This window comes from Elephas maximus, chromosome 7 (assembly GCF_024166365.1).
Source record: "Elephas maximus indicus isolate mEleMax1 chromosome 7, mEleMax1 primary haplotype, whole genome shotgun sequence".
In the NCBI taxonomy this organism is placed as follows: domain Eukaryota; kingdom Metazoa; phylum Chordata; class Mammalia; order Proboscidea; family Elephantidae; genus Elephas; species Elephas maximus.
The window spans coordinates 42,965,370-42,985,440 of record NC_064825.1 but is presented as its reverse complement, the minus strand read 5'-3'; the positions used below and the strand labels follow the sequence as shown (position 1 = coordinate 42,985,440).

Here is a 20,071-nt window from a genome sequence, read left to right as displayed (position 1 = left end):
CAGAAGAAAAGCCTGACTACTTCTGAATAATCGGCCACTGAAAACCCTATGGAGCACAGCTCTACTCTGTCACACACAGGGTCACCACGAGTCAGGATCAATGACAGCAACTGGTAGCAGAAACATGAGAAACTCTTGTGCATTTGGGCTTGTCCTCTCCTGCTGTTTTTGGAAAGCAGCCATCATATAAAGAGGCCTGGGCTGGGCTCCAGTTATTAGAGACAACAGTTGAGCGTACTATCCGCCAGTAGACTGCAGCCACATGAATGAGCCCAAAGATGACTAGCTGAACCACCTAGCTCTGCTCAGATTCAAATTTTGACACTCAGTAACTGGAACCCCTAAGTAGTCGCTTTAAGCCACTAAGTTTTCATGTGCTTTGTTACACAGCAAAGGCTAACGGGTACAAGCACTGTTAAAATTTCCATAATACAGATGAGGAAACTAAGGTTCAGATCATAAAAATACCTTCAATGTTATGATGGTAACAAGGATAATTCTTAATGTTCAAACATGCTTCAAATCTTGCAAATCTCCCACATTTTTTGTGGTTGGATCCACAACTCTGTACTTCTCTTTTGGAGAATGTGTCAAAATTATGTATTATGTTATATTTACATTCAAATAGTTGCTTAATTATATGTTCTAAGCTCTGTGGAAGTGGGAACCATGCCCATATTGTTCAGCATTGAATCCCAAGCTCCCAGTCCTGCAAATAGTAGGCACTTAATAACTACTAACTAATTAAATGGAATAAACAAACAAATGCCTGTGAGCGGCTATGTTATGATCCTCTTTGAAACAAAGAGCTGAAGTTCAGAGAGGTGAAGTGCCTCGTCCCAAAGTCACACCGCTGGCAAAAAGCCGAACCAGGCCTCAGATGCTGCCCAGCTCTCTGGACTCCAAGTGCACAGGTCTGCCCTGACATTCTCCACGCATCCCGAGGGAGAGAGAGACAAGGAAATGAACAACTGCCCCCTAGTTAGGAGGGAATGCTGCTGCATGAATTCCACATGTGTAAGGCATGCCAATCCCCGTGCTAAGAGGATTCTGATCAAACCAAGCTCCCAGCTGGAACACAACATGCTGCACTGTGAACCCCTGTGCTCGGGATCAGAGATGCCTGTTAGCACAAGTGCCACGTGAACTCGTACCACCAGGCTCCAAGTCCCTGTGGGGTGCCCAAATCAAACATGAAACCACCCAGCAAACACAGGAACACCGAAGAGCTCTGCCCTTGTTCCTGGGCCAGGCTGTGAGTTCCTCAGCGAGGGAGCAGCAGATGCTAGCTCTAAGCTCCCCATTCTCTGTGGGCCAGGTGCCCCTGTCCTTTCACCTGGTCCTTCACTCATTCCCTCCCCACTCCTCACCACACATAAGTGACATTCTCAGAAATGCCCTTCACTGCTCTGCCCTGGGCAACCCCTGACTCCAGGAGGCTGTTTACCTTCCTGGCAGCCACCTGGAACAGCAACCTGAGGCTGCCCAAGCACTCTGGTGGGCTCACATGAGCTGAGCACAGCCCCTTCCAGGAGGGCCCAGGCCTGTGCTCTTCCTGGGGAAGCTTTGGCCTTTGGCCCCTCTGCTGGCTAATGTTACACCTGGGTCATTGCAGTGTGGCTTCCGGGGCCAGACCCTCACTTCGTTCTCTTGATTATGGCCCTAAGCTTTTTTTCATTAAGAAACTCTGCCTGGACAAAGATTTTCTTTATCATCTCTCTGTAAAAATCACCCACCAAGGGAAGGATACCACACTCATAAGACTCTGTGGGAAGTATCAGCTGTGCACTAACCACTAAGAACCCCACTCATTTTTTTAGTCTAAGAATTACACAAAATCTTAATTTTAATCTAAATTTATTAAATAGATAAAATAACAACAACAAAAAAGTAACTGCCTGTTGCTCCAACAATTCTGCTTTTTTTTTTTTTGGGTCATTAATAGTAGCTGTTAATTGTACCAACTTTTGAGGCTACAGAGCAAAGACAGGAAGTGGGGAGGGGCTGTGTGCTCTCTCCAGGGCTGGGATCCAGAGAGGTTATGGCATGCAGTGTAAAGCCTGGCCTCCACTAGCCTGCAGCCGCCCCGCTCTGTCTAGTGCAGTGTTTCTAGTGTAAAGCCCCTTCATATCATATCTCCATGAGATACCACAGTGCTGTGAGATTGGCAGGGGGAAGATCATCACATTCCCACGGTACGGATGAGGACATCCCTGCTAGGGAGGAAGCCATGTATAGCTGCTAAAAGCATGGAGTCTGCAGCCAGACAGTTTGGGTCTAAAATCCAGCTCAATCACTCACCACCTTTGTACCATGAGTAAGTTATCTAACCTCTCCAGGCCTCAGTTTACTTATCTCTAAAGTGGGGATAATTACTATACCTACCTGCAAGGATTTCATTTTACTTGGATCCATAATCAACGCCCATGGAAGCAGCAGTCAAGAAATCAAATGACATACTGCATGAGGCAAATCTGCTGTAAAAGACCTCTATGAAGTGTTGAAAAGCACAGATGTTACTTTGAGGACTAAGGTGTGCCTGACCCAAGCCATGGTATTTTGAATCACCTCATATGCATGTGAAATCTGGACAATGAATAAGGAAGACTGAAGAATTGATGCCTTTGAATAATGGTGTTGGCACGAAATGTTAAATATACCATGTTGTGACAGAAAAAGAAACAAGTCTGTCCTGGAAGAAGCACAGCCAGAGTGCTCCTTGGAAGTGAGGATGGTGAGACTTCTGCTCACATACTTTGGACATGTTATCAGGATGGACCGGTCCCCTGGAGAAGGATATCATGCTTGGTAAGGTAGAGGGTTAACGAAAAAGAGGAAGACCCACAATGAGATGGATTGACACAGTGGCTGCAAAAATGGGCTCAAATGTAGCGACCATCATGAAGATGGCACAGGACTGGGCAGTGTTTCGTTCTGTTGTACATAGGGTCGCTATGAGTCGGAACTGACTAGACGGCACCTAATAACAACAACAAACCTGCAAAGCACTTAGAACAGGCTTAGCACTTGGTTGCTAGTGTTTCACTCTGGCCCAGATGCAGTTCTCAATATTCCCATGGCATTAAGACACTGGATGTCATTGTTTAGAATTATGCATTCATATAGTCACTGAACAAACATTTACTAAGAACCTACTCTGTGCCTGGTCTGTGCTGGGACATAAGGTCACGAAGGTTTAGTTCTTGTCCCAGGAAGACAGAAAGAGCACCACTTTGGAGCAGGGATGGTCCAATTTGAATCCCAGCCCAGCTACTTAGTAGCTGGAAGGCATGGTCAAGTCATGCGGGGCCTCACTTTCCTTATTTGTAAGATGGGGAGTTATTTACATCCTGGCCACTCTCTCTTCTGAGGATCTACACAGTCATCTGGGGGCCTGGGGAGGGCAGAGAGAGCTGGAGCCTTCCCAACAAGAGCCCCTGCCCTCCTCCAGCTCTGGCTGGCAGGAAGGAGAGGAGAGCAATCCCGGGAGCAATTACCTCGGGTCACTGTGCAGGCCTGTGCTCTCCAGGCTCTGAGAAACCTGAACCACCTTCAAAGAGATGGTTTTAATTGGCTTAGGCTCTGTGCCCACTCCAAGGGAGCATCACAAAATGGGGATTAGCCCCCAAGAGGGCCAGGCCCCACAGACAGGCCAGATGGCTGGAAACTGGCCCATTTTGCCTCAATCTTCCCAAGTGGTGCCCCTTTTAGCCTGATTGGGGAGGATGGAGCCTACTGGCTTTCCTTCTCCTCTCATCCCACAAGTGTAAAAGAGCGTTTAAGTCTGAGCCCCAAGCTAGGAAGGAAATGGGAAGGGCCTGGAGAATTCTCTTCAGCACAATCTAGAAAACTCCAGGCTAAAAATTCACGGTCTATGACAAACCATTAGATACACCTTACCAGAGGGAGAGGCCACAGGGTGTACTGAGAAAATATGAAATGCTGGGGCCTTACCTGGACCTGGCACTTTATAGTTTACACAGCACTGCCAACCAGGCTATGGCATCTAACTCTCTACTGCCTGGAGAAGTAGGTTTTATTATCCTCATTTCAACAGGGTGGCATGCATGACAGGTAGGCAGGAGTGTGGGATTCTTTCTCAGGGGAGCTCACTCTGAGATCTGGCTTTTGATCTTAGGCAAACGACTATAGTATACTAATAATGAATATAAATAATGGTTCTCATTTTCTGGATACCTGGCATGTGCTTGGTGATGGTTGCTTGCCAAATTATTACCATTTTATATAAACTGAACTCAGAGGGGGCAAGAATTTCCCCAAAGCCACACAGCTTTTTAAGGGAACTGGGAAGTAAAATTCAGGTCTGTGTGTTTTCAAAGCCCCACATAAAGAGTCTTACTTTTTTCATTGTGGTGATCAAGATTAGCTGTAATTATTTAAAAAACAAAACAAAACAAAACTACCTCTATGGGATCAAATTGACAACAGCAACTCAAAAGACTGGATAGGAAGCTTATGGGGAGGAACAATGCAGAAAAGGAGCGTAAGAATGGTTGCACAACCTGAAGAATGTAATCAATGTCACTGAATTGCACACGTAGAAATTGTTGAATTGGTGTGTGTTCTGCTGTGTGTTCAGCAAAGGAATAAATTATTTAAAAAAAAAGATCAGAGAGGTTGAAAGAGTTGTGCAGCAGGTAGATGTGGCTTTTAAACAGTGAAACACTATATGAATAAGCAATCAAATTAAAGCTCAAAGAGGTACAGCGACTTGGCCAAGGTCACCCAGATGGAAAGGAGCAGAGCTGAGACTTGATTCCAAAGTTCTGACGTTCGATACCCCTTCCATGAGGCCGCAGCTACCGTCTGGGACACTCGCCTGCAAGAGGATCTCATCTGCACAGGACAAGGGCTACAAATCTGGAGGGGCGATCAGGCTGATGATATTCAAATACTTGGCTATTTGAAAAGTATAACAACAAGAAGTTGAGAATAAATGCCAAGCCTCTAAACGGTTAGGAACACCACCTGGGGCACAGAGATTTGTCAGTATGACCGATGCTTCCTGCGTAAATGCAGTGTTCAGACACTCATGCAGAAGAAAGGCAGCCTGTGAGCTGGAAACGGCCGAATGTGAAGAGGGCTGCATAGTTTAGAAAGCGCTGCTTGCATCTGCTAACTTGTTCAGTCTGCATCCAACCCATGTCTCTGACAGGAGAACTTGTTATTCCCATTTTATGGATGAGATGCCAAGGCCCAGAGAAGTTCAATTGTACAGTCATTAAGTGCCTCAGCTGGGATTTGAACCCAGGACTGTTGTACTTAACATCTCTACTGCATTCCCTGTACACCTCTGCTGCCCACACTACCTTTCCTGTTTGGGAGGGACGGGGCAGTGTGTTTGGTGTTCTGAGAACTCAAACTGTTTCACCAGGACTTCTGGCTCAGTACTAGTCACTGGTCCCCCTCTCTGACTACCACCCTTTCGTGAGTGCTTGGTTGAATCAGATCCCTGTGCTAGGCATGAAGATCCCAAAATGGGTGTTTCATGATCCTGTTCTGAAGGACTTCATGGTCTAACAGGAGAAAGTGAGCAAGAAACAGATACCTAACAAACAAAAGAAGCCAAACCCACTGTGGATGAGTCATAGCAAACTTTAACTGTCCCATAGGGTTTCCAAGACTAAATCTTTACAGAAGCAGACTGGCCACATCTTTCTCCCACAGAGCGGTTGGTGGGTTCAAACTGTTGACCTTTTGGTTAGAAGCCAGTGCTTTACCAATGGGCCACTAGGGCTCCTCAGAAATAAGACACAGTAATCACAAATTCTAGATCCTAAAGGAGGGCTGCCTCAGCCAGCCTGGGGCCAGGGAGGAGTCAGAGCAGGCTTCTTGGGACAACTGATGCTTGAGAAGGTCTGTGGAATATAGTAGGAATCTGCTAGCTATTGGCAAAGAAAAGGGAAGGATTAGGGTGTCACATCCCAGGGGCCCCCTTTCCTGTTCTAACCAGGGTACTTAATTACTTCTATATGCTTTACAGTTTGGGCTTCTATTTAGGACTTCATTTACACAATCAGATCCTGGCTAAAACAAGTTAGAAAACCACCACCTTAAGGACAGATTCTCAATTTGGACTGGCCTGAATAATTGATTTATATAATATTGGCTTATCAGCCTGGGATAACTTGAGTCATCCACTCTTTCTGTTTTCTCATTTAAAAAAGTCTATCATAAATGGCTAATTTATTCTTTTACATATATCTATTGATTATCTGTTATGAGCCAGACATCGTCTTAGGTGCTGGGGAGATAGTAAAAAATAAATCTCTTACCCTGTCTGTATTCTTTTACACTGTTGAAACTTCTTCACAACTTTCAGGATGATTTTTCTAAAGAGCAAATCAGACTTTAATTATTGTCCCTGCTCAAAACATTTAGTGGCTTCCTATTGCCTACAGCCTTGCAATGCAAAGTGTGTTCTATAGACTAGTAGCATCAGCATCCCCTGGGAGCTTGTTGTTGTGGGGTGTCACTGAGTTGATTCCAACTTATAGCAACCCTCTGTGACAGAGTAGAACTGGCCCACAGGGTCTTCTTGGCTGTCATCTTTACGGAAGCAGATCATCAGGTCTTTCTCCCACAGAGCAGGTGGGGGTGGGTTCCAACTGCCAATCATTTGGTTAGCAGCTGAGAGCTTAACTGTTGCACCACCAGGGCTCCTGGAAGCTTGTTCGAAATGCAGAATCTCCAACTTCACATCAGAGGGATTTAATCAGAATCTGCAGTTGGATCCCCAGGTGATTCCTATGACATGCAGGTCTGAGAAGGCTTATTACCTATCCTGGCTCATCTTCACTCTCTTTTCTCAAACATATTATACTCAATAGCAACACCACCTGCCCATCTGTCCTCTTGTCTCCAAGCCCTTGCACTAGGGCTTGGAATTGGATATTTAGGCTGGAAACCCAGCAGAGAATTTGCACTTATAAAAAGTTCCCTGATGAGAATTTGCATTTCCATACCAGATAGACATTTTAACAAGATACTTAGGTGATTCTTACATATAACTTCCTGGGTTCGAAGCACTGCCTTGCACACAGGATGCCCTCTGCTTACCTAGAATGCCCTTCCCCCTGTGACTACCAGCTACAATTTCTTCCTTCCTTGGAAGTCTCACATCCTGCCAGGAGCTTCCTCAGAATCCTTCTCCCCTTGCTCTGCTCCCTCTGCCTGACTCCATTGCTCCAATGCCCCATCACTTCTCCAGCCCAGTGCTCCAGTCTCTGTTAGAGAGCTGGGGGCTCTGGCATTTGTGTCTGTCATCTATGTGGGTGTCTATGTCATTTGAAAGATGATGAGCCTTGAAGGCAAGGGATTGGGCTGGCTTTTACATCCTCAAATGCATCCTTCCCAACTCTACCCTTTGCTATGTGCTGGATGGCACACTGACTTTTAAAGTAACGAGTGCAAGTGTGGGCTCTTGACACAGGCTTGTGGCAATGAATGGGATGCTTACCAGGCTGAATCACTTTTGAGGCTGATGGAGGCAGGTAGCTTTGCTCTTTGGGCAAATGGTTACCATTTCCCACGTCTCATCTATCTTTGCCAACAGACCTTCTCACTGTCCCCCTGAGGGAGGGCTCCTGGCTTCAGGGCTGAGTTCTCAAGAGACTGAGTCATGTGCATGGACCCAGCTCAGCTCACCCCTTCCTAGCCACAGGGCCCCTCTCTACTTGGCTTCTCTCTTCTTACACAGCCATCAGGGTGAGCACAAGTGCTTCGAAATGAACTGTTCACAGGAAGGAATGATGCTTCCTTAATTTGAAGGGTGAATAAGCAATAAGCGGCCAACTCCAACCATTCCCATCCTGTGCTCCAGGCTCAGGTTAATAAATTAATAAAGTAATGCATTAATTAATATATCCATCAAACATTTACTAAACACTTTGTGTCAGGTTGCTGAGCTATGTATTTGGGACATTAAGATAAATGACTTCTGGTCATTGCCCTCAGCTGAGGTTATTCTCCCAGTTCACAAGAGGTGGCTTGAGAGTCCAGAGACCTGGGTCCTAGGCCTGGATCTACTGCTTACCGGCTAAGTAAGTAACTTATTCATTTTCCTCTTCTGTAATGTGAATACCATCCCTGAGCTGTCTCACAGACTTGAGAGACTCAAACAGGATCACAAATCAAAAGTACTTGGTGAACTGTAAAGTGCTATAGGGTCACTATGAGTCAGAATTGACTCAACGGCAATGGGTATACGTATGTGTTGGAGCTCTGGTGGCACAGCGATTAAGAGTTTGGCTGCTTACCAAAAGGTCAGCTGGTTGAATCCACCAGTTGCTTCTTGGAAACCCTATGGTGCAGTTCTACTCTGTCCTACAGGGTCATTATGAGTTGGAATCGACTCAGTGGCCACAGGTTTGGTTTGGTTTTTGGTTTATACCTATGTGTTAAGGAGCCCTGATGGTGCAGTGGCTAAAGTGATCAAATGCTAACCAAAAGGTTGGGGGTTTGAAACCACCAGTGGCTCTGCAGGAGAAAGACGTGGCAGTCTGCTTCTGTAAAGATTTATAGCCTTGGAAATCCTATGGGGTCACTATGAGTTGGAATTGACTCAACAGCCATGGGGGTATATCTATGTGTAAGGAGCCCTGGTGGCACAAAAGGTTAGGTAAATGCTGGGCTGCTAACTAAAAGACTGGTGTTTCCAAGCCACCCAGATGCTCCGCAGAAGAAAGACCTGGCGATCTTGCTTCCTTAAGGATTACAGCAAAGAAAACCCTACTGGACAATTCTGCTCTGTCACTTTTCACATGAGGTCACAATGAGTGGAAATCAACTCCAGGACACCTAACAACAACAGTAACAACATGCCAATATGTGGGATGGTTATCAAGGCAGACACTGTTAGTGGCCAACCCCAGAACCATCCTCTGCCCCCTTCCCCAGGCTAACATAAGCCCAGTTTTGTTTGGGAACTCAACATGCTCACCCCAGCCAATGAATCATGATTTGACTAAGACAATCAAGATAAGTTTGTTTTCCCTGTACCAGATACTCTACTTCCCAGCCTCCCTTGCTGCTAATCATAATTATGTGGCCCCCTTCTGAAGTCCATTGGTGGAGGGAGCTTTTGGGAGGGCTGTGGCTGATACCACTCATTTCCATCTTATTCTTGCTTTAAATATGGAGGTAATATGGAAGTAACGAGAGTTCTGGTGGCCATCTAGGGACGAGGAAGTGACAGACATGAGGACTGAAAGTCACCTTGTGCTATGGGTTGAATTGTGTCCCCTAAAAGATATGTTGAAATCCTAACTCCTGGTACCTGTGAACAGGACTGTGTTTAGAAATAGGGTCTCTGAAGATGTTCTCAGGTAAGTTAACTGGATGAGGGTGGACCCTAACCCAGTCTGAATGTCTTTATAAAAGAGGTGAAGAGACACAGAGAGTCAGGCAGAGGAAGAAAGAACATGTGAAGATGCATCTACAAGCCAAGGAATGCCTGCAGCTACAAGAAGCTGTGAGAGAAGGAAACGATCTTCCCCTAGAGACTTTAGAGAGAACATAGCCCTTCTGACACATTGATTTGGACATCTGGTCTCTGAAACAGTGAGACAATAAATTTCTGCTCTCATAAGCCACCGGTTTTGGCATTTTGTTATGGTGGCCCTAGGAGACTAATATACCTTGTAAGCTCAGGAATGTGATAAGATTTGCCTACGGCCTCACACATCAGAAATGGTGGTGTGGGATATGAACCCAGATCTCGTCTAAACTTAGATGCTCCATCCATTTACCATGTTTTTTTTCTCTTCCAGGATGACCGGTTTGGAGGCATCCCTCTGCCGCTTACAGCTTTTCTGAAAGGATTCTAAAGGGAAGAGATGGGTCCTTAGAACCTTTTCAGGGAGGAGGGCAAAATTCAAGCAGGGCAGGGGAGAGGGGTGTTGCCCACACAGGCCCAGAGGGAGGTAGCCCTCCCTTCAGGGTGGCTCCAACAGTCTCCCCAGGCTGGGCGGCCAGGTCATAGGGTGTACTTGTTCATTCCTGGGCCTCCCCTCCCAGGCTGGGCTGGAGCTATCAGAGGCCTCCGTAAATCAGGTCCCAGTCATCCCTGGAGACTTCAGACCAGCGGGGGAGGTGCTTCTGCTGCAAGAAGATCAGGCTGCTCAGGCTCTCCCAGGGAGTTTGCAGAAGCTTCAAAGGCCTGAGCCTGATTTATGAGGCTACCAGCGGCTCCAGGCTGTCCCAGATCATCAGCTGCACCAGTCCCAAGCTGTGTGTTAGTCCAGAGATGGGTCACAGGATCTGAGGCCAGACCCAGCATGGGGTCTGAGCTGTTCCTTCTCCCCTATGAGATAGCTGGTGGTGAAACATGTCTGGCAAGAGATGTGTCCATTACCAAGCTCTTGATCAGTCTTAGCATTTACCACCCTTCTGGATGGGCCATGGGGTGATGGGAAGTTGGGGAAAGGGAAAAGAGTAGGACCAGGCCACTCTTGGGAATGGGGTCCAGGTTGCATTTAGGGAGTTCTGCCCACAGAAGCAGCCCTACAGCCACTCTCCCACCATCATGGCAACCCTTCAAGGGAGGCAGGACTCTCCCTTTCCTACATGAGGAAACAGAAGCTTGGAGGGGTCAAGTAACTTGCCCAGGTAGTAAGCAACAGGGTAGGATTTGAATGTAGATTTGACACCAAAACTCCTGCCTTTTGCACTCTGCAAGAAAGTACCCCATAGTACTTGTGGTATCCCATACTCAGTAAGCCTTTCTTTTCTTTTTGTAAATTTTATTTTCCTGAGAAAGGTTGCAGCCTTTAATAAGACTATACATAAGGTTCGGGGATTACAGAAAGTAATTTCAACACAGTGCCCAGGTAGTTTTAGTGCAGCTATTAATGGATCCTCTGCTCTCTGAGCTCTTCAGACAACAGCCATCCTTATTGGGTGCTTTGGCCCAGCCTGCTTGACATAAGAGATTATCTTACCCTCCACCCAGAGTACCTTGAGCTTGTCGCCCAACAATACTACAGCAAAACTTTCCTTACCAACAAAGACAAAACTTACAAACAATCTCACTAATAGGAAGTATACATTCCTTTATACTCTTCCAAGCTCTTTCATAAGCTCAAATGAATGATGAGAGGAGACTGTATTATCCAGCCCTGGGAAGCTTTTAAAACCAGATGAATTCCATTGCCAGGGCTGACATCTGAGCCTATACCCTGCCAGGGGGGTGGTGGACTGGTGACCGCTTGAGTTCTCTTCCAGCTAGGGGTTCCAGCAGTGACTAGCTTAGTCTTCCAGCTGGAGGGAAGCAACCTCACCACTGCTCACTGGAGCCAGAACTTTCTCAGTTATAGCAATTGTAGTACTGTTGTTGCTAACTGCCATTGAGTCAGTTCTGACTCATAAAGACCCTATGTACAACAGAACAAAACACTGTCCAGTCCTGCACCATCCTCACAATCATTACTATGCTTAAGCCCATTATTGCAGCCACTGCGTCAATCCATCTCGTTGAGGGTCTTCCTCTTGTTCGCTGACCCTCTCTACTTTACCAAGCATGATGTCCTTCTCCAGGGACTGGTCCCTACTGATAACATGTCCAGAGTAAGTAAGATGAAGCCTAGCCATCCTCGCTTCTAAGGAGCATTCTGGCTGTGCTTCTTCCAAGACTAGCTATCAACTTAAAGGCACCCACCCAGGAAGTACCAAGGACTCAGTTACCTCTATTTCTGTACATGGGCAAAGTTAAGTATTTTTATCCAATTTGCTGAAGCTAATAGAAGTTAAGGCCACATAGCTACTAAGTAGAGCAGAGCAAGGGCTCAACCTGGCTGTATTTGATTCCATCCCCTACCTTCCTATTGTAGCACCTAGCCTCTAATGGTGGTGGGACAGCCTAGGTTAGCCTAATGAGGCGTATGATGTGCAATGTGGCCTGCTTTACACGATGATTGTTGCACTTTAGTTTCTCTCCCAGATGAACACAATAGAGGTTACTAGTATAGATTCTGGAGTAAGAGCCTGGGTTTGGATCCCAGTGCTGCTTCTTACCAGTTGTTATGGATTGAATTGTGTCCCCTCCCAAAAATGTGTTATAAAGCCTAACCCCTACACCTGTGGTTACAATCCCATTTGGGAATGGATTGTCTTTGTTATGTTAATGAGACAGGATTAGCGTATGGTGTATCTTGAGTCAATCTCTTTTGAGATTTTAAAGAGATTAAATGTATGTTCGAAGCAGAAATGCAGGAAGAGAGATGTCAAGCCACATGAAGATTGCCAGGAGCAGAAGCTCAAAGAGACAAGTACCTTCCCTCCAGAGTTGACAGAGAAAGCCTTCCCCTGGAGCTGACACCCTGAATTCAGACTTCTAGCCTTCTAAGCTATGAGAAAATAAATTTCTCTTTGTTAAAGCCATCTACTTGTTGTATTTCTGTTATAGCAGCACTAGACAACTGAGACAGAATTTGGTACCAAGAGGTGGATGCTGCTCTAACAGATACTTAAAATGTGGAAGTGGCTTTGCAATTGGGTAATGGGTAGAGGCTGGAAGAGTTTTAAGGTACCTATTTTTTTTTTTTTTAACACTAAAAGCCTAGATTGTCTTGAAGAGACTGTTCTTAGAATTATGGCTGTCAAAAACAATTATGGTGAGAGTTCAGAAGGAAGTGAGGAGAGCTATAGAGAAAGTCTCTAATGTCTTAGAAAATACATATGAATGTTGCTAGAAATGTGGATGTTAAATGCGCATTTGGTGAGGCTTTAAAAGAAAGTCATGAGCATGTGATTGACAATGGAGGAAGGGTGATGCTTTTCATGCAGTGGCAAAGAACTTATCTGAATTATGTTCAAATGTTTAGTAGAAGGTAGAACTTACAAGTGATGAACCTAGATAACCGGCTGATGAGATTTCTAAGCAAGATGGTGAAAGGGACCACGTGGTTTCTCCTTGCCACTTATAATAAAATGTGAGAGGAAAGAGATGGACTTAAAAATGAACTGTGCAAAATGGAACCAAACTTAAAGATTTGGAAAATTCTGTTGTACAAACTAAGGACATGTGTCTTAGGATGTTTACCAAGTATGTGGCTACACAAATTTTAAAGAGATTAAGCTTGTGACTGATGGATTTAACCAACTACCATAGCAGAAAACCCATCAGCTTAGATTGAAGGGGTAGCTCAAGCCCACTAAGAGATGTCTCAGAAGAAAGGTTTGGTTATCTACTTCCAAGAAATCAACGCTATGGGGCACAGTTCTACTCTGACACACGTGGGGTCACTGTGAGTTAGAATCCACTGGATAGCAACTGGCTCCTGGTTGGATCAATAAAGAGATTAATTGGAGTGATGTACCATACTTTTACACAAATAACGTACACTTTCAACATTTGTTTGCCAACCCTGCCTTTCCCCTGTGTGGTATTTCCCTAAATGTCACTATGCCAATTTTTTAAAAATGTTGCTGTAAAAAAAATTTAGCATAGTGCACTTAAGAAAATACCTCTGGGGGGAGGGTGCGACTGGAAAACAAACGTAGAAGGCCCAAGTTGTTTGTGCGTAAAAATACGGTATTGCCAGAACCAAACAACCAAACCCACTGCCGTTGAGTTGATTCTGACTCATAGCGACCATATAGGACAGAGTAGAGAGATTTACTGCCCCATAGGATTTCCAAAACTGTAATCATTATAGAAGCAGACTGCCACACCTTTCCCCTGCAGAGCAGCTGGTGGGTTTGAACGGCCAACCTTCTGGTTAGCAGCTAAGTGCTTTAACCACTGCGCCACCAGGGCTCCTGTATTGTCAAAGTGTTGGGTAAAACTGCTGTTGCCACTGTTTGGCGATAGGGGGTGGACTTCTAGATGGACCTCATCAACACAGTCATTCATTCTAATAAGCTCAGGCCACTGAGTGGGTGCCTCTCCACAATTTTGGTATCTCTTGTCCATGAGGCCCACCCAAACCAGGGAAATGTCAAATTTCCTCTTCCCTTCATGTTCCCCAGACCTCCCCTGTGGTCTGTTTCTTCAGGAGAGCAAAGCAGCTGTCTGGAAAGCACCCAGAGCAGCCAGTCCCTGGGACCGGTGCCCCTCCTCTCCTACCCCCAGGGCTGAGATGTCGGAAGGACAAAACTGGCCAAACATATGGACCTGCAGCCCAGTAAAGTCAACAGCTGGGCCATTGGCTGAGTTTTCCAGTTCCTTGGAATGTTCTGGCAATAGCAAGATATAGTCTCAGCAACTTACAGAAATTTTCCCAGGATATTCCAGTCTCTAAGGGAACTGTTTGCTTCTTTCTCACAAATTTAAACCCTTTTCTTGGAAAGCCAAATCAATTGCTGTCTCTGTCTCTCATACATACACAGTTTTAATATGATCATATGTTATGACTACATAAAACTTCAGTGACAAATGTAAAAGTAGCAATATCTAATATTTGCTTAAAACCAAAAAAACAGAACAAAACTAAACAAAAAACCATTGCCATCAAGTCGATTCCAGCTCATAGGGACCCTATAGGACAGAGTAGAATTGCCCCATAGGGTTTCCAAGGAGCCAAGGAGTGGCTGGTGGATTTAAACTGCCAACCTTTTGCTTAGCAGCCGAGATCTTAACCACTGTCCCAACAGGGCTCCTGACATTTGTTTAGTTCTTATATCCTAGGTACAGACTATCAGTTTGTCTTACTATCGAGCATGGTGGACAGGTTTCAGCAGAGCTTCCAGGCCTAGAAAGACTAAGAAAAAAGGCCTTGTGATCTATTTCCTAAAATTAGCCAATGAAAACCCTATGGATCGTACAAAATATCATCCAACATAGTGCTGGAAGATGAGCCCCCTAGGCTGGAAGGCACTCAACAATGGACTTAAACATACTAACGGTCATGATGATGGCACAGGGCTGGGCAATGTTTCGTTCTGTTGTACACAGGGTTGCCATGAGTTGGAGCCAACTTGATAGGAACTAAGAACAATAGCAATAGTCCCCACAACAATCCTTGAGACAAGGGCTCTATTATTCCTATTTTACAGATAAGAAAACAGAGGTGGCTGACTTGCTGGGGTCAGGCTGCTGGTTGGTGGCACAGCTGGCATTAGAGTGCAAATCTGAAGAGTCTTGCGGCCAAGAGGTCTACCCCTTTCCCCCTTTGCTGCCTCCTCCAACTATACGTAGAGAGTTATCCAGTTGGAGAGGTTTTCTTCCCTTGAGTATGTTTTTTCTTGGTATGTAAGGTTGACAAAAAGAGGTTCTTTTTCCCTACTGGAGTCTATGACCCTGGATGGAGGCTCAGGAAGGAGCCCAAAGTTGCTCCTGCACGTTCTAACATGAATCACCCATGGACTTTCCAAGGCAGCTCAGTCCCTGCCAGGCATCTCCTCTTCTGGGCTGAGAGCCTGGGAAACGAGCCTCAAAGTTCAGCTTGCTTCCTCTAGCACAGACATTTGGAAACTGAAATTTCCCACATTTTCACCACACAAAAGCCAGGTTGTATTTTTGTCCACTTCAAAATATGCCAAAGGAATTTTTTGCTTCCCCCCGAACTTCCTCTGAAAATAAATAGAAAAAGTGAACAACACTTTGCCCTGTAAGCTGAGAATAGAAAAATCAACACGCAGAGTGACATTTCCAGGACGATACAAAATAGTGAACACAAGAATCTGTCTCAATACCATTCGGCAACCTTGATGATATTCCTCACCCACAAATGACAAATTTAAAACTCCTCATTGGGGTTACATTCACTGCTTTTTTTTTTTTTTTTTTTTTCCTTTTTTTCTTTAAACCAGAATTTGAAACAGGTAAAAAGCTTTGATAAATTAATACCACCTGGCCTGGAATTCTGAGTTAACAGACCGACCACAAGCAGGTAAGACGTACAATTCTACAGATAATTCAGTGAAACACAAAAGACAGTGACCTGAGATAGAGCATAAAAGTTGAACCCAGTGGGAGGAAGGGGGAGTATTTATCCCATAACTGGCGAGGGCTGCAAAGAGCTAGGCATAATCAGAAACCCACATGGATTATTCTTAACTCACGGAATTGTCTGTCCCCAGGCTTGTCTGCCGTCCTGGTCTGGGCTTCCCAGATCCCCGTATCTGCTGTCTGCAAAAGCCTCCACGTGGGTCTCCTGTGTCTCCCCCGCCCCATCTCCGGCTCCACAACCACAGGAATCATCTTTCACAAACACTGTTTGATCACATCACTCCTTGCTCTGCTTATCTTTCCTGGCTTCCCTTTTCCTTGAAGCCAAACGCCTAGTTCTGCCCTCAGGACCCCTCTCCCAGGGACCCTGGCTCCTGACAGCTTCCTCCCCCATCCCCACTCATCACTCTCCAGGAATTTGCTTCCAGCAAGGCACCTGGCTGTGTATAGTCCTCCACTCAGCCACAAGTCAGAGAGCCTGCAGGTAGGGAGCAGGGGCCTTAGCTACCATCTACTCCCGACCATACATTCAGGGAGGACTCACCCCAAAGGTAACCTGGGGGAGAGGGCAGCCTCTGCTCCCACCTCTCCAGTAATAAGGAGCTCGCTCCCTCCCACAAAGAAGATAAGCTGAAGGAGGACTAGGCTTGCAGACTCAGCTGTGCAATGCTGGGCAAGTGCCCTCTCTGAGGCTCAGACTCTCCACCTGTAAAACAGGGCAAAGAAGTCCTACCCCACAGCTATTGACAACATCATGACCATCATCATTTGCGGACAACTGCCTTGTGAAAAGAACATGTTGTTGTAGCTAGAAAGATCTGGATTCTAATCCCAGCTCCCAAACTTGGGGAATTAGTGAACTTCTGTAAGCTTTATTTTCCCTATCTGTAAAATGGGAATAAAAAGTACCTCCCTCAGAATCCAAATGGTTCACTACAAAAAAAGTAGGCAGTATTGGAGGAAATAAGGGACAAAAAAGGTAGTATTTTGCAATAAAAAGAAATGAAGTTCTGACACATGCTATGACATGGATGAACCTTGAAGACATGCTAAGTGAAATGAGTCAGACACAAAGGGACAAATATTGAATGATCTCACTTATATGAAATATCTAGAAGAGGCAAATACATATAGATAAAAGTTTATTAATGATTACCAGGAGCTGGGTAGAGGGGGGAATGGGAAGTTACTGTTTAAGGGGTACTGAGTTTCTGTTTGGGGTGATGAAAAACTCTAGGAAATAGACAATGATGATGGCTAGATAACATGGTGAATGTAATTATTGTCACTGAACTGTACACTTAAAAATGGCCGAAATGGCAATTTTCAGTGAGATAAACTCTGGTTTTACTTATCTGAAGTTTTTTATACTCATTGTTAAATGATAGTTTCATAGTTGTAAATGCTCTTTGAAGATATCACTCCAGTTTATTCTCTTTTCCATTGCAGCTGTGTAGCTCTGGTGGCTACGTACCATATGTAGCTATACAGCTCCTGTTATCTCAAGTCATTTATTTCTTTGTGGGTAATCTGGATGGTTTCATGATCACTTTTATCTTTGAATTTTGTGGTTCTCCACTGACGTTTCTTGATATTAATTTATTTGTATTCATCCTGATCGGGATTTATTCGTTGTTGTTAGCTGTCTTCAAGTCAGCTGACTCGTGGTGACCCCACGCACAATGACACAAAATGCTGCCCAGTCCTGTGCCCTTCTGGCAATTTTTTTGTTACATGTATTTTACCACAATAAAATTATTAAAACAAAAAAAACACCTTTAAAAGGTGACTAGACTGAATGACACATGTAAACTTTATGAACAATTCGATTGGTACAGATATAAGCTTTTATCCTGCTGAATGTAAACCTGCCTCCTGGTAACTCAGCCTTTGGCCCCAGGTGCCTGAGTGGTCACACAGAGACACTCTTATCCTGCCAATGGTTCCTCTGAGCCTCCCCTCCTCCTCAGCAGCCGAGTCCCTTAGCCATTCCTGGGGGTCTCTGGTTTGCTCTGGCACCACCTGGGTACCCCTCCTCATAGGGGCTCCAGCTGAGAGAGGGCTGTGGGGATTTTCCTTAGTGGGGCATCTAACCCTTGTCCAGGTCTTTGCACCAGCCCTTCTCTCCTTTGCAAGATCCTTCCTGGATCATCCCATCCCACAGGTCATGTCCCTTTGCCCTGTCCCCTCCCCCTCCCCCCCCACCCGACCCACTGGTATCAGAGACCTGGTGTCCTTTTTGCCTCTGTGACCCTGAGCCAGTCATTTCCCCTTCCAAGGGCTCTTGCTCCTGCAGGAGTAAAACAAGAAAGATGGACAATATCATTATTCACACAGTCTGAGGGGAGAAGGTAGAGTGAGTTCTGGAGAAATCAAAGGCAAGCAGGCCTCTGTACAGCTGGGCTCCAGAGATCTTTAGAAATGCTAATGGTTTGTGAAACTCTAAAGGGGAGGAAATCTTTACATTCAGATTTTCTCCAAATGACTTTGACCTTGAATGCTCCCCCACTTTCCCCTTTAATTTTTCAGCAGAGCTTCTCAGGGATTATTGTTTTATGGAAGCACCTGGACTACAGCCCTTCAGCGCTGACACCTTATGCACCTACATGCTCTTTAAGGGATAAGCTGGGTCCCTGGACACCTGTTTGTAATACCCATGTCAAGCCCAAGGCGGTAGTAACCATTCTTTGCTGCTTCCAACATACCTGACGGAGAACATAGACAGCCCTGCTACCACCACTTGGCTCTTTCACCAACCTGCTCCCTTGTATCTGCCTAGTGAACACCTATACTACAACCCTTATGGGAATCCATGGGGGTTTCAATGATTCCACAGCTCCCTGGGTCTCGTGTATTTGTACAGCCATTTGCTGCCACAAATATGGGGAGAAGCTGTTCATAGCAGTTTAGCAGCAATAAAGGGCCATCTGGTTGAATACCTCCTCATACCAGCGCGGTTTTTAGCCTCTTTAGCAATCTTTGCCTGGTACTCTCAGATGGGGCAGGGGAGAAGTTTCTGCTATTTGTGTCCCTTCCCCCTCCCTGAGCACGTTTCCACATCTGTAAAATGGGGTGAGCATATGTAAATCGTAGGGTTTCTGTGAATGCCAAATGACATAACAAATAAAATACTCTTAGAACAGCCTCCAGCACACAGTAAGTTGTTATTTTGCAGTTTTTAGAACTTGGCCAAATAGCTCATCACCCTTGGCTCCCCACCCCCTCCTACACATCACTGACATCTAGTGGCACAGAGGGTAACTACAGTTGTGGGTACCCAAAACTCCAACTCTATTTTCCACCAACCTCATTTCAGGGACTATAACTGTCATAGAAACAATGGCATCCAGGAGCTTCCTCAGCTTTCAAAGCGCTTCCATATTTATCATCTAATTTCACACCCTACCATGCCCTTTAAAAGCAAGCAGAGTAGTAAAAATGACCACGGGAGGTTCAGAGCCAGTGGTGGAGTGGGGACAAGACCTGCCTGAGACAGTAAATTCCTCATGGTCAGGGAATTTGTCTTGGTTTCCACTATACACCCTGTACATATGATACTGCTTGGCACATAGCAAGTGCTTCAAAAATATCTGTAGAATAAATGACAATTTTAGGAAACCCCAGGGTATGTAAGGCCCTTATTAGTCTAGAAATCCAAATGGTGAAGGAAATTGTTCAAGGTGACACAGTCAGAGCACTGCTCCAAAAACAAATTTAGAAGGAAGATCCTTCTCATTTTCTACCAGTGTGTATGCAACTGGATAAAGAGCATTTACCGTTAGCATTCCTATCAGGAAAAGAGGGTTCTGCCTGGGTCCCCTCTCCTTTTCTAGGCCCTTTGCCACCCCTTAGAAAAGGTCCTACCAGAAAGGTGTAGGGCAAGGAGCAAGGACTGATGGACAAAAGCTGTGTGAGTTGGGGCTGGAGGTGGGTATTTTGTTGGGGTAGGGCTGAAAAGTGGTCCAGGACTAGGAAGGAAAGCAAGAGAACGATTCACACAAAAATCAGGAGAGGAATTACCTAGAATGAGGGGGTGGGATGGCAGGGACCCACAGGGCTTCAAAGGTAGTACAATGTTCTATTTCTTAAGTTAGCTGGTGGGGACATAACAGTTATCATCAGTCTTTAGACTGTACACATTTTTTATATATACTCTTTACT

The 20,071-nt window shown here is 45.4% G+C and overlaps 1 protein-coding gene across 2 annotated transcripts in view; it reads right to left on the bottom strand.

The window, feature by feature from the left end:
• Positions 1-20,071, bottom strand: part of TENM4 (teneurin transmembrane protein 4) — an 887,828-nt gene that overhangs the window by 483,972 nt on the left and 383,785 nt on the right. For both annotated transcript variants that reach the window (XM_049889686.1, XM_049889688.1), the window contains exon 6: positions 18,138-18,200. In XM_049889686.1, the coding sequence (XP_049745643.1) occupies positions 18,138-18,200 (63 nt within the window). The remainder of the gene's footprint in view (positions 1-18,137; positions 18,201-20,071) is intronic.